Source organism: Bacillus rossius, chromosome 6 (genome assembly GCF_032445375.1).
Source record: "Bacillus rossius redtenbacheri isolate Brsri chromosome 6, Brsri_v3, whole genome shotgun sequence".
NCBI classification, from domain to species: domain Eukaryota; kingdom Metazoa; phylum Arthropoda; class Insecta; order Phasmatodea; family Bacillidae; genus Bacillus; species Bacillus rossius.
This window is the reverse complement of record NC_086334.1, coordinates 16,880,766-16,896,331: the sequence shown is the minus strand read 5'-3', so window position 1 is coordinate 16,896,331 and position 15,566 is coordinate 16,880,766. Positions and strand designations below refer to the sequence as shown.

Here is a 15,566-nt window from a genome sequence, read left to right as displayed (position 1 = left end):
TATTGTGTTATAATGTATTTTTTTTTATATTGTTTTGTTAGTGTATTATGATGTTGTATTTTATTTATAATGTTACTGACAAAACCTGGACATATGTACTGTCAAATATAGGACGCTAATAAATGAAATGAAATGAAATGAAACTTAAACATCATAATTTTTAGATTATTGACATATTTTACAGCGATAGTTTTGTTAAATTACCTTGAAACTTTAAAAATAAAATAAGCTAATTAACCGGTATTTCTGGAATTAAATATAGTTTAACTTAAAAAAATATATTTCTCATTCATTAAAATTTAATTGAAAATGATGATAATAATCAATTATAAATGCTGGTACGCCTGTAGCAAGTAGTAAATCAAAAATGGTAGCTTGCAGGTTGCCGAAGTTTATGTGTTTGTAATTTAATGTTTATATCCGTTCTGTGCAAAAAATATTTGGGATTCACGATTGCGGAACATATTTTAGGACTGCTTTATTTATTTAATATTTAGTGTTATTTACATTACTGTGTGGTCAGGTTTCTGTTAATGTTATGGAATTTTAATTGAGACGACAGGTAAAGTAGCTTGTGTCAGTTTTGTATATTTTTGAAGTAGATGTATTTATTGTCCGTTAGTAACATACGTGTATTGAAATAAATGCTTGTTTGAATTATAGCATGTTTTGTGTGTAATTTTTTTAAAATTTAACGTAATGTGGTTATAATTTTTGCCGTAAATGGTCATTTCTCTGTCCCATTTTTTTTTTTTTTTTTAACTTGTTCAGGTAAACAAATATGGTTTTGTGCAGCATTTATCTTGTTTTCAGGAAACATACAGATTCTACACATGTATCATCATGGTGATACTGTTATTAGTAGATCTGTTTATTGTCTATTCTTTACCTAAACGTGGGAACTCTGACAGTGTGGACAGCGATTTTACCACACATTTGAAGTTGCCTGATGAAATAATAAGGTAGGTTGTTGAAAAGATGTTCTACTTTTTATTCTGTATTCTGTTGAGATTGATGGTATATATGTGTAATGCTTGGGAAGTATTTGCTTTTTTTTGTATTTGTCTGTTTACTTAAATGTATGTTTCTTTGGCATTATTTAATTCCTTTATGGATTTACTGACTGACTACAAATATAAATTGAACCACAAGTACTTAAATCTTATTGCTTATAATTCTGATACTTATTTTGTAATACACCTGATCTTCTGGCTTGAGACCAAGTCCAAGAATTTTGAGGGCATGCCCAGGGATGCACCATGCATTGTTGTAGCCATTCCGCAATTGCAACTAACAACTGAAGGCATGGCCTCATTCTGGAAGCTAAGAAGTTGTGTGTGACTTTGACCACAAAACCTATAATTGAGATTTTATTAGTACAGATTCTGTGCTCTTTTAAATTTTATTACCTAGTTTAATCTTCTTTTTTTATTTTAACAAATTAACTTCATACTGCACAAATCCTTTCCCAAATATTGAGATAATTATTCCTGATTTATCTAAACTTGGTAAATGAAAGTGGATGACCGGCATGATTTAATTTTTCACAGTTATGTAAGTCATATCTTTTTCTGTCTAGATTTTATTAAGTATGCTGCTGTTTTATCGATATTAAAAATGCTTAGTACTAGTTCCTATATTCACTCATTTTAATATTTTTATCATAAACTTAAAATGCAAAGCCTGTTAGGTTTTGAGGAAAGCTGTTTTTGAGAAGGAATTTGTAAACCAGTTATGTAGGTAAGTAGGTATTCTATGTAGAATCTAATATACCTTTGTAACAAATTATTTATTGGTATATAAGGCATATGGATCTTTTTAGGCTACATAGAGAAGTACCCATGTGTTGAAATAAAGTATAACATTCAATTACTTATTTAAAACATGAATTTAAAAGAATAGAAGGATTGGAAGTACATCATCATACTATGGGCATTAGTGTTTATGTTTTTTTCTAACAGTTAAAAGTCAATATTTACTAGTGCATTTACTTTGAGTTAGCTTATATTTCATGCTAGTAAAGAACCTTTATTTAAAAATTATAATATAATTTGTAGGAAGAATTCTGCTATTGGTCCGTTGCATGCTCTCGAGCTGCAGCTATTTACCATTTGTCCTAAGTAGGGAGGCTCCACAGCCACATTAATGGAGAGTCCTGTGTTCCAGCAGTGGTGATTCAATGCCAAGCCTGGTAGGTTTTGAGAGATGTATGCTGTGTTTCTATCACTGAGCTTTTGTTCCGCTTGTTTCTAGTGTTCCTGTTTATTGTATTTTGTATCCTTTTCTTTTTAATTGGCATAACTTGCTGTGATTTTTCCTGCGAAGCTTAGGAAAATGTAGGCTTGTGTTGGTGGTTCCCCCATTTGACCGAAGGTAATGGCTGGGTTTGGTCAGCCTAATTGAAAATATGCATCACAAGTGTTCACAAGTCTAATTTTTATTATGGGTGGATTAAAAAAAACTTAATTGCAAAGCTCATTGAATAGGATGGAAATTGTTTGGTTAGCATGCATTGAAAGCAAGAAAAAAACAATGAAAAATATATTTTAGAGAGTAATTTCAAGGTAGCATAAGTAATATATACTCATGGTAGTGTTATAAGCCACCTTTTTTTTTGCTCTCAAAGTAGAGAGCACACTCATCTACCTGCAAAGATTTTTTTTTTTTGGTATTCACTTTGCTTAGGAAGCTATAGCTATAGCTCTGCTGTTCTGGTAAGCAAAGTGATAAACATTGTGTTAACCATACAATTAGTACCTATATATTTTTCCTTTCTAATTCCTTTCTTGAGATTTATATACTTTTATACGGTACTTATTTTTTATTAATAGTGATTTTTTGCACTTTTCAATTATGATTATCTTAGAATCCAGTTGATATTTAAAAATGTTCCCTTTCGGATAACCAAGTAACATAAGTAGTACTAAAAATACCCTTTCAGAATGTTGCCCCATAAAAAAACCGTAAATTCCACAATTACATTACAGGAGTCTTGTACAAAAATTAAATTATAAATTGTATTGGCAAAAAGAGAATTTTTTTATTACCTCTGTTTGCATTACTGGTTTTGACCATAATGCTTTCACTTTACTCTTGTGGTCGTTCGTCATTTATTCATCGAGTCAGGACTCAGAATTCCACATAATGCTCCATTAACTATATTAACGTTCCATAGAAAAAGGTAAGTTTTTGGGGATGTGATAAAATGTAGTAAAGTAGTGAGTGCCTTGGATTATCTTGAGGCAGAACTGATGTTCAGGACAAACTAACTTGCTGTGGGTTGTATACTATCTCTGATGAACTACTTTTAAGAAATGAGAAAGAATTGTGCAATAACACAAGGCATTACTCTAAGATGATGTTTAATGAAGGGTCCAGAACTCCACTACTTGTGGTTCACTGCACAGGAACTGGCGTGTGTTCTGTGTACTTGAACTGTTAGTTTACGAACACAAAACAAAATTTTTCTGCTTCACTATTCTTATTCTTTACAGGTTACACACACACACACACACACACACACGTAGGAGATGAGTTTCTCGACCGCATTGTGACAGACAGTGAGACTTGTTTGTTGCCTTACACGTGAATTCAAACAGCAATCTCTGCAAAGAAATTCAAAAGTTAAATTTTATTAAAAACGAATCATGACATCTCTTTTCTGGGACAAAAAATTCACTCTTCCAATTGACTTCAGGCCTCCTGGCACTGTAGTTGGTGCAGCTTATATTGTAAAACATTTGCCAGGGCTGTCGAGAGAAATTAAGGACCTGGGGGCAAACAGTTTTTTTTTTTGGGCCAACTGCCCATTGCTTAATTTACAATTTTCTAAACTCTAAAGTCTCAATTTAAACAGTAGCCATAACTGTAAAGGTGACTTATGCATATTATATAACTGTAAGGTTTCCAATGAATCCTATTAGCAATGAACTTGAAAGGTTCATGCATTAAAAAAAATATCTGAAATCAACTGCTTCTCCTTGGAGCATGGGCACAGGATTTAGGGCCCCCCCCCCCCCAATTCTACCTTCTTGACTGCCCTGAACCATTCCATGTCTTGGACAAACTGTACAGAACAATAGAATAGATTTATTGATGAGTTATATCTACAGGTTTTATGAAAATTCCGATGATTGTGTGGGGATTATCACTAATGCACTTTTCCAAGCATTCAAGATTTCAAAATCAAGAAAATAATGTTCAAGTGTGGTCATTGCATGGTGGTGAGAATTGTACGATTCTGTGAATCTAGTTCCCAGACTCCGGGTAAACCTTGAATGCAGAATAGCACTTCTTTGGGTCATTCTGTATGAACTATATTAATACCCTTTGTAATACTGTACTTGGCATGTATCTGTGTGGGGCACATGTCTATTATGTAGTTACATCAAAAATGGTTTTAACTGTTACAAGCTTTAATGAATATGTTGCCTTAACTAGTAACTCCAATAAATGCTTGAATGGTGAAGTAGTACTACTGATGTATCATTGTCCAAACACTACTTGTAGTTGGTGGCTTTATCACTTTATAATATTCTTCGTATACATGTGGAGAAGCTAAAAATTCATGTCTGTTGGTCACAGTGGTGATAAAATCATACTCCTTACACCATGCAGCTTGCAGACTAGGTACTAATTTGAATTTGTGCAGTAGCTAACAAATCAATATCAGGAGGCTGGTTCTCTTTCACCTCACTATGCCAGGAAAGAGAATGACTTAAGCGAATAACATTCATTGTTTTTCGTGACTAATACTTGATTATCTTGCTCAGGACATGTAAATATTGATGGAACAAGATGAACTTGTGGGAAAATGTTACAATTTAGGCTAGCTGCACTTGGAGAGGTTTAGTCAATGTAGGCTAGTTGTACTTTTGCTTGTTTAGTTACAGTACTGTTTGTGCTTTTGTTTAAGGCACATGATAATTATTAGTGTTGGAATGTGAAGTTAATGCTGTGAACATGATTGGGTACAGGTGAGGTTGGCTCTTGGAGGTGGTGGCAAGCCATGTTTAAGACAGACTTGCACCAAGAACAACAGGTAGCGTACAGCAGCGCGGAGAAAGATGTTCAGCAGCAAGCAGCCATGTCGCAACAGGGCGAGAGCCTCGGTGTGCAGAAGTACCAAGTCCAGCTGCAGCAAGAGCAGGTGGAGGCAACATGCAGCCAGGAGCAGCAGACTCGCGTGGCAGTACCCGTGCAGCTGCAGCAGCTGCAGACGTACTACGTGTCCCGACCGGAGCTGGCTGTCGCCCAGCACCAGCCGCTGGATCAGGTGCAGATGCAGCAGATAATCCAGCAGTATAAGTACCAGGAGCAGCATGTCAGGCAACTGGTTGTGCATCCAGAGCAGCAGACATTGCTGCAGGTCAGACAGTTACAGCAACAGCAGCAACAGCAGGATGTGGTTGTGCAGCACAAGAAACATAAGGTGCTACAGAAACATCACTCGCAGTCGACACAAGTACAGCAGAAACAGCACCATCACGTCCAGCAGCAACATCAGCTGCAGCAGACACATCTGTTGCAGACTCAGCATTATGTGCAGCACAAACCTGTGCAGGATCTTCAGCTCCAAGTTCAGCAGCCCAAGTCAGATGCAAACAAGTTGCAAGTGCACATGCAGCAACCAAGCCAACAGAAGTTGCAGATGCATGTGCATCAGCCAACCAATCAGCCACAGCAAAAAATACAGCAACCAGTGCATCAGCAGCAGAAAATACAGAAACCAGTTAATCAGAAGCAAAAAATACAGCAACCAGTCCATCAGCAGCAGAAAATACAGCAACTGGTTCATTATCAGCAGCAGCAGCAACAGCAGCAACAGCAACAGCAGCAGCAACAACAGCAACAGCAACAGCAGAAGATGCAAGTGGTGGTGTTGAAGCACACGCAGTCACTGGAACAGGACGTGAATCAGCAGCAGCAGAACTTGAAAGTGCAGCATGTGTTCCTGCAGCAGCCTCAGCAGTCGACGTTCTCCGTGGTGCAGATGCCCTCGACGTCCGAGCAGCAGGTGCAGACCAGCCCGGCTGGCTACTCCGTCACTGCTGATGAGCACCAAGACAACACCAACAGAATAGGTGAGATTTTACTGTTGTCTGTTGTTTGCACTAATTAAGTTATGTTTGTTTTGTGCGATGTTGTGTACTGAGCTGGAGTAAATTTTTATTAATTCTGTTTTAGATTCGGGTAATGGCATACTACAAGGCCAGCAGCGCCAAATACTGATATCTCAGATGCAACAAGTATCAGATGAACAGGAGTCGAAAAAGGTATCGCAGCAGATGATGATCTCCCAGGACAAGATCATAACTCTTTCTGATGGTAGAATGGTAAGTGGGCTTGTTCATACAAGCTCTTGCATTAGTGTAAGTTTCTTTGCACGGTTAGTATGAGTTGCCTCTGGATTGCTGGGCTGCTGGACTTTGCTTTTGAAGGCTTGTGACAAAAGACATTTGTGCCAAATTTAATCTGCTAGTGAAGGCAGTTAGTGTCTTCTGTACAGGGCAGTGTTAAAATAATTCTCGGAATGGTTGTACTGTTACCTTGCCTCGTAATTAGGGAAGCTAATGTAGTGGGGTGATCGGTCAATGAGAGAATTTTAGAGGGTGGCTGAACATGGTAGTAAGACAAAGGTAGCCGTTGGTGATTTGCACACTGAAATACAGTGCGACCATTTGGGAACAACTGTGGCATTGTAAGCTTTTCTATGTCACTGAGCAGGCTAGAGTGTATGCGTGTGGGGCTCTTCAATGCACTCTTGCATTGAGCGAGGGCTTCAGATTCTTGTGAGTGTGTTTGTGACCCGAGTCCAGGTAGGCAACATAGCTGAACTATGTTCTTGTTGAGGTTTTCTGCTTGGTCTTTGAACTGAGATTTTCAGAGAGGACTTATCCTGGGTGGTAGTCTTGGGTAACTTGATGGCTGGCCAAGTAGATATTGCAAAAAATTTGATGAACCTATGAAATGTGAGTTAGTTCAGTCAGTCAGTTTTTTTATTATTGCACGTGGTAACTATTTTCTATCTCTGTTAGCCTTTTCAGATGACTTATTATGTGTTGGAATTTACAATGATGTCGGTTGTACTTCAGTGATAGTTATTGAAATGAGGAACTCCTCCTGTCTTTTATGTATAGTAAAGTTTGATTAAAGTATGTGCAATATTTTTTAGATGCTGCTGTCAGAACTGCAGAAGCAGCAGTCACATTGCCGCTCGACCACGGTCATCAACGGGGTGCGCAAGGAGCAGCCAGGGGTGATAACGGTGACGAGGAGCCAGTACTCGAGCCGCCAGACGCAGAGTACCGTCATCTACGCCCAGCAGCACGGCCAACAGCAGCAGGTGATCAAGGTGCACAGCTCGCAGGAGGGCGTACAGAGCCACCCCCTCCAGCAGTCCCCGGCAGAGGAGTCGCTGTGCAAGCTTTCCGACCAGCGCCAGTGTGACAGGTGAACCATCTACTCTGCTCATCTACTGTCTCGTAATCTTGTGTTCGTACCATTACTGACCTCTTGCCTCCTTTGTGCTCTATGTAGCGAGTGGAAGTAGTATCAGCAGAGGGCGTTCAATTTGTGGGGCACTTGGGTTCCAGCGCACGAGATTTGAAGTGTTATTGACTGGAGTATGTAATTGTGATTATGGAAATATGAATTATATTTTTTAAAATATAATTCTTAAGACGACTGTTATTTTTTTTCTGGGTCATTTTGCACTCAACTCGTGCAATTCCCTAGGAGCAATACGAGAACCCTCAGGTGATCAAACCTACGGTGATCCACGGAGTTGTTAAGTATAAAAACTTACATAAATTATTCACAGTTAAGATCGGCATGCCCTTGCAGTCCAGCCCGCCAGCTTCCTTCTCTTATTCTAATGCTCATGCTGGTTGACTCTTGTCATCTGGTTGTTTACTAGTTTGTGTTTCTGACCTATTCTATTCTACTGTCGTTCTCCAAGATATGATGTATAGTTATTCAGAAAACATAAATTGGAAAGGTTTTATGGTAGTCACACACATGCTACATTTGTATGCAAATTTTCGTAGTGCATGTTTCAATTGACGTGTGTACGTTTCAGAATTAGGGCTGTCCAAATTTAAAAAAAAATTTTTGGACTAAGTATATTATTTTATCATGCTCCAGAATATACCTTGATTATTTATGTAAAGTATTACACCATAGTATTTTTATATGTGAGTTATGGCAGAATGAATTTTGATGGTTATGTGTGTCGTAGCTCCTCACTCGGCCAGTCGCCCGCGAAGACGTATGTGGTCAAGCACCCTACGAAGAACACGGTGTTGCTAAGGAACACCATGCAAGTGGGCACAGTAGTTTCTTCGGCGGCTGATTCAGCATCACAGAACTTCACCACGACTCAGAAGTAAGCACATCATCAATACAAATTGTTCATGTTGCTGTTCAGTGAAATGCCAAAAAAAATTTTTTGCTGCTGTGCAACACTTCCGTAAGGTTAACACCTAGAAAGTGTTGAGGGTTACCTAACCAGACTATCAATGGAGTTAGTGTGGGTCTCGATTAGTGGAGCTGAGTTGAGTTGAGTAAAGGATTGACTGAGGCTTGAAAGTAGAGTCAAAAATATCAAGAGGTTTGAGACTGGATATTTGATTTTTGTTTGAAATGTCATTGTATTGCAGTGAAAACTTAAGGAAACCAAAATAAATAATTTTTTAAAATTATGTTTTATAACAGTTAAAATTGCACTACATACTTACAACAGTCACTGCGAAAATTACGAGTGCTGCTATGGGACATTTAGAGATGTCAGAAGTATGACAGTTTGTATTGCATTTTCAGATTTGTAAAGAATTTATAAGAGAGGTTTACTGGTGGCTTGAGACCCCGAAAAATGGTGAAGCGCGAAATTCACGAAATAACACGAAAATTTGATACTTTAAACAAATTTTGCGACTTTCCTTTGATTTCGACATAGTCGCGAAATTCACGAATTTTTGCACGAAATTCACGCATTTTCACATGTAATTCACGCTTTTTTGCACAAAATAATGCCCTTATGTCACAAGTTCTATTTATTTACGCCATCATAAACATAGGCGTGAAATAAACATAGACTGAAAGAATAGTGCAGTGATATTATCTTCGTTTTGATACGTTACTGAAATCCACGTATTTTTATTACTCTGTTTACAAGCAGTAAATATTGCCATCGCAAATGAAAACAAAATGTAACAAATGTCAACAATCAATATGTGCGCACTACCAACATAACAAAATTGACTCCACAGTTTTCGTGTTTTGAATAATGGTCGTTTCTGCCGCAAGGCGCACTGGTTCGATTTTTCTAACCTAATTTAATCGCATGGAGCTAAGATGGCAGTCATTTTTGCGTGCACATATCTATGAGTGTTTACAAATACCGTCCACATTTTGTAAATTTTGTGATACAATTAAATTTGTGACTTAAGATGCTGAAAACTTCGACAATGTTTGGTCGCGAAAGAGAGATGAAATCGGATGGATTTTATATTTTTGATCAGCGGGACAAAATTATGATGTGCAAGTTCTGCAACGTGCGGGTTGATTGGTCACACAAAGACACGTGCAAAAAGCATGTTGCAAATGACACACACAAAACAAAACAGAAAAGACAATTATTTTGTCAAGCAAATTCTACCGTGTCTAAACAAATCTCGATAGGCGACAGCGTGAATAAAGCAAACAAGCTTGAAAGTGCAGAAAACAAGAATTTGTTTCTGATTTTGTTAATATGATGCTGTAAGTTAACATTTCTTTGGAAAAAGCTAATCATCCAGCTATGAGGGAATGGTTTAACACCCATGTTAAAGAAGGTTAGCCTTATTTATTTAGAAATGTTTTCCCCCCCTCTAATAAAAGTTCATAAGCATATTGTAGGCCTACAATATTATCGATTAACTTACCTTTAGGCCCAACTTACCTTTACTTCAAATAAATATGCAAGTACCTCAGATTAACAAACACATAAATAGGATGGTGAGCACACCACAAGATATTTTTAACTGATTGATGGTTTGACTCTGTAATCCAGCAGTAATCTTGAAAAGGTTAGGTTAGGTTTGGCTTAGAATTGTTTTGAGTAAATTAGCCCATTAATATTTTCAGCGATAACCTTATAAGTATATTGTAAGTTATGTATACATTTTAGTGCAGGGGATTTGCCATCAGCTAACACTCTTGGAGAAACTTATGTCCCAAAAATTGGCCAGGCAAATAAGGAAGCAGTAAGGCACGCTGTAGAAGACAAACAGATTGTATTCTTGTGTGATGAAACGACAAAGTGGGCCGATGTAAGGCAGAGTCTGCTACTTTGTAGTGCCTATCCGCTATGAGGTTTTTTTTACACCACCAATGGCATAATTTTTTCACCATTTTTTGGGGTCTCTACCGATTGCTTTTTTTTTTTTCACAGATTTTTTGCACCGCTTGCTTATTTTTACACCAATTTTTTGCACCGCTTTTGTCATTTTTTTACACCGAAATGAGCCAGTTTTATTTACCATTTTCTGGGGTCCCTACTGATGGCATGTTCTCAAGTGTGAGATATGTAACTGCTGTTTTTAAAATAGCAAGTAACATTTGAAATAAGAGACTTTTGCTGCAGACCCACAGCATTAAAGCTGTCATTCACGATTTTATTATACTACTACACAATGGATACTTCTGTAGTTGCAATTTTACTTAGATTATGTTAAACACCTTAAGCTATAAGAAACTGCAAGATACCTAATCATTGAATTGTGTATTATTTACACAATTTTAGTATTTATGGGAGGGTCTGAGTCGGGGCTCACCAATTTGTCAACTGTGTGAGTTGAAGCAGGTAGGTGTCCCTTTCAACATCCTAAAATATCTCACCTGAGTGGGCTCTAGGAAATGTAAAAGAGCTCTTTAAAGATTTTAAAGTAGAGTTTGAGGGATATTGTATATATAGTATATATAGTAAAAAATTTGATGTTTGATATTTTTAAGTATTAGTGTTCAAAGTTGAATCTAATACAATTAATAAACTAATTGTAATCATTTTTTAAAATTCTTATATTCAAACAGACCTATCAATATTAATTTAGTTCTTCTAAAGTTTTCAATACGTAATTTCTCATATTAAATTTTTATGGTACCTTGAGTAAACCGCTAATGAACTCTTCATTTTTTGGTCAGTCTAGTGCAGACTTTTGTAATCAATAGTCATTTGTAGCATGAGTACAGTTCTTTGTATAGTTAAGAGTATTGCATGGCAGTGAGTTTTAGAAAATTAAAGCTTTTTGTGGTTGTTTCAGTAGCAAATCAGCTCTACCTGTGGCAGTAGTCCAGCCTGTCCAGTTGGTTTCTCGGGAGCAAGAGTTGAAAACTGTACGCAGAACCTCTCATCACAGACAAACTCGGCACATTGTGCTGCCTGAGCAACAGATGACCATGGAAGTTCAGGATAGCAACATTGTCTTAGAACAGAGAAAGCAGCAACATAATCTTCATCAGCATCAGCAGACACAGTTTCATGCTCAGCAGCCATCCAAGTTGCAGCAACATTTGCAAGGTCAGTCCCAACAAAAGTTGCAGGTTAACTGTCAAGATCTGCAACAGAAATTACAAATTCAGTTGCAAGATCAACAGCAACTCAAATTGCAGCAACAATTGGAAGACAAACAACACAAGTTACAGTTACATTTGAAAGACCAACAGCAACAGAAATTGCAGATACATGTGCCAGATCAACAGCAACAGAAGTTTCTTGTGCAAGATCAACTGCATTACAAAGTGCAGTTTCAAGATCAGCTACAACAAAAATTACAGGTACAATTACAAGATCAGCAGCAGTGCAGCTTGCAGGGTCAGCAACAGAAGTTGCAGTTACATTTGCAAGAGCAGCAGAATAAGTTCCAACAGCTGCAGGAACAGCATCAGCATAAACTGCAACAGCAACAATTGACAGAGCAGAAACAAAGAGTTTCACAACAACAGTTAAAAGAGCAACAATTAATTTTGCAACAGCAACAATTTCAAGAGCAGCAGCAAAAATTACAGCAGCAACCATTGCAGGAGCAGCAGCAACAAAAAGTGCAGCAGCAACACTTGCAAGAAAACCATAATGTACATCAACAGTTTCAGGAGCAGCAGCATCATGCCCTACAATTGCAGCAACAGCAACACTTGCCAGAAACACAACAGACTTTACAGCTTCACCCACAGAAACAGCATTTGTTACATCATCAGAAGCAACATTTGTTGCAGCAACAACAGCAGCAACAGCACCAGTTGCAGCAACTGGAGAAACACAAACAACTGCAGCAATTAACACAGTTGCAACAACAGTTACAACAGCAGCAGTTCCAACAGCAGCAACAGCAGCAATTACCGCAACAGTTACAGCAGCAGCATTTGCAACATCAGCAGTTACAACAGCAGCAGTTACAACAGCAGCAGTTACAACAGCAGCAGTTACAACAGCAGCAGTTACAACAACAGCAGCAGCAGCAGCAACAGCAGCAGCAGCAGCAGCAGCAGCAACAGCAGCAGCAGCAGCAACAACAGCAACAGCCATTGCAGTTGCAGTTGCAACTGCAAAATCAAGACTACGAAACACATGTAAACCAATTCCAACAACAGCAATTTGAACAGGAGAAAGTGAAACAGCATCAGCAGCTTGAAATGCAGCAAAAGTTGCAACTGCAGTTGCAGCATCATCATCTTCAATTGATTCCACAGATGCAGGTAAACTGTTATGTTAGATATTTTATTTGAGATATTTTAAAAGGTTAAATATTAGGAAGACTTGGAGTGTAAATAAGATTCAGTGCATTCCAGGAAGTTTTAAGTATTTTGGATTTGACTTAACATTTAAACTGAAATAAAACCTTGAACTTTGATTAAAAAATATCCAAGTTACAAATAAAAATCCAAATTACTGTGCCAGCAAACCTTCCACGTTGATGATATCAAAACAGTTTGGATTGTGGTTTCGGCAATAGACAGTAAACTCCTATGACTGAGATAAAAATCTTGTAGCCAGACTTGCTATAAATTTGTTGGAAAATAAGGTCTGTACCAGTGAGTAATTTGTAATTGACTTTTTTTTTTTGGATGATGATGTGGCATTGTATGTTGTAGTTGCTGCTATCGAATTGCCACACTTATTTTGTTCTTCTAGACTAGGCTGACTTGCACAGCCATGATCTGAGGCTGAGGAAGTTTAAATCAATTTGATTAACCTGCAGAGTTTTTGCTTAAGACTTCCTTATCAGCCTGTGCTAGTGTGAGAGAAAGAATGAGAGAAAGAGACACACACACACACACAAAAAAAAAAAAAAAATATATATATATACACACACACACACATATATATACACACACACACTAATATTATAAATGCGAAAGTAACTCTGTCTGTTTGTTACCTTTTCCCGGCTGAACGGCTGAACGGATCGTAATGAAATTTGGCAAGGAGATAGATTATATCCTGGGGATGGACATAGGCTATCTTTTGTCTAAAAAATTAATCTTTAAACGGGTTAAAAAATATATATATCTTAATTTTATGTAATGTGTGTCATAGATATACAAACTGTTAGTGTCCTTCCTCTATGCCTGCCGAGCAATAGCTTTCAAGCAATTACGTTACGTTTTTCTATTGTAAGGAACTAAGTAGAGAGTAAGAAAAATATAAAGATCTTGACAGTTTGTAGTGTTGCCATATTTGTTTCAATTTTCAATACCGTTTTTGTATATTACAATTTAAATTGCAGAAAAAAATCATTATTAATAGGTAGGTAATAAGTTTTTCTATTTGTCAATATTGCTATTATGGTAGATAGGAGTACAGTAAATGCCTACATTCTTATATTCCTTTTATATAACTTTCAATTTGGAGTGTTTCCGTGCCATTCGAGGTCTCCCCCCCCCCAGATGGTTAAAGCCCCAAAATTTCGAAAGTTTAAAAATTTTTAAAAATATTTCTCTTTCGATTTTAAGTGTTTTCGAGCCATTCAGGGTCCTCGAATCCCCCGCCCCCCTCTGAGAATAAGCCCCAAAATTTCGATAATTTTAGGAATTTCAAATATCATTTCTTTCGAGATTGAGTGTTCCGAAACATTCCAGGTCCTGAACCCCCACCCCCTCCCCTTCCACAAAAGTGAAAGCCACAAAATTTCGAAAAGTTGGAGGAAATTGTATTAAAATTAAGTCATTACGAACTAAAGTGTCTGGGGCATGGTGGAACTTTTACCCAAAGTCGACTTACCACCCAATTTTGAGGGGGGGGGGGGGGGGGGGGAGTGCAAAACCCCAAAATTACGAAAAATTTCAAAAATTTCTTAAATTTAAGTATACTTTTTTTACTATTTGGAGTGTTTCCGAGCCATTCGGGGTCCTCAAACTACCCTCCTCCCACAAGGAGTCAAAGACCCAATAATAAAAAAAATTCCCAAAATTTCGAAAACTTATTCTCTTTCGATTTGGAGTGTTTACGAGCCATTCTGGGTCCTCAACATAACCCCCCTCCCCCCTTCTCAGGGGTCAAAGCCCCAAAATTTAGAAAATTTCAAAAATCATTCTCTTTCGATTTTTAGTGTTTCCCTGCCATTCAGGGTCCTCAAAATCACCCCTCCCCCTCTGGGGACAAAGCCCCAAAATCTCGAAAATTCCAGGAATTTCAAATATCATTTCTTTCGTGATGGAGTGTTCCAAACCATTCGAAGTCCTGAACATCCACTTTCCGCAATTGTGAAAGCCCCAAAATTTCGAAATATAAGAATATATATAATTGGATGTTGGCATGTATGACGTCGATAAACTCTTACACCGTTTGACCAATCGCCATGAAAGTTTGGCACATAGAAGTGTTTTTATCATGGAGAAGGTTTTTATGCTATCCATTTTTTTATTGTAACTCGCTGCTAGATGGCGCTGTAGCGCATCAACTTCTAAACCTTTCAACCGATCGCCATGGGTAAACAGAAAATCATAGGTCACAGATACACAAACAGTAATTATGTGTCATTTCTTAATGTCCAACACACTGGACATATCGCTATCCATTTTGCTGTAACTCGCGGACAATATATCACCCGGTGTTCAGCCCGGGCAAAGCCGGGTACTGCAGCTAGTATTTATATATATGTGTGTGTGTGTGTGTGTGTGTGTATACACACACACAAAGTCATTTTCATGTCATCCCCATTATTGAAGGTAGATTCTTGTGAATATATGTTAAAGCTCAAGGCTTTTTTATTTTTTGCCTAAAAAAATTGTGAGTAGATATTTACGTAGTGTTCTATTTGCATTTAAAATTCATGCAATTGTTAGTTATAATAACTTAGCTCTATTGATGGGCTAATAAAATCCTCAAATACCATTACGTGTTTACTATTCAAAGTTTTCAATATCAGAGGAAAATTAAGTAAACTAAAAAAATAAACGCTGATAAATAATGAAGTGTACTAGGTAAATTTTTTCTTCATACATATCCTGTAACCATTCCTCAATATATTTTATATAAATAAAATTATAATATGTATTGATTATGGAAACTTAGCTGTGTGTTTGAACTA

General features: G+C 37.4%; 1 protein-coding gene across 1 annotated transcript in view; it reads left to right on the top strand.

Annotated features, from left to right (window-relative positions):
* The first annotated feature begins 368 nt into the window (after positions 1-368).
* LOC134533396 (uncharacterized) overlaps positions 369-15,566 on the top strand; it is a 45,307-nt gene continuing 30,109 nt past the window's right edge. The window contains exons 1-7 of the mRNA XM_063370917.1: positions 369-562; positions 814-962; positions 4,977-6,083; positions 6,187-6,335; positions 7,175-7,452; positions 8,240-8,386; positions 11,301-12,732. Of these exons, the coding sequence (XP_063226987.1) occupies positions 5,009-6,083; positions 6,187-6,335; positions 7,175-7,452; positions 8,240-8,386; positions 11,301-12,732 (3,081 nt within the window). The 5' untranslated portion in view covers positions 369-562; positions 814-962; positions 4,977-5,008. The remainder of the gene's footprint in view (positions 563-813; positions 963-4,976; positions 6,084-6,186; positions 6,336-7,174; positions 7,453-8,239; positions 8,387-11,300; positions 12,733-15,566) is intronic.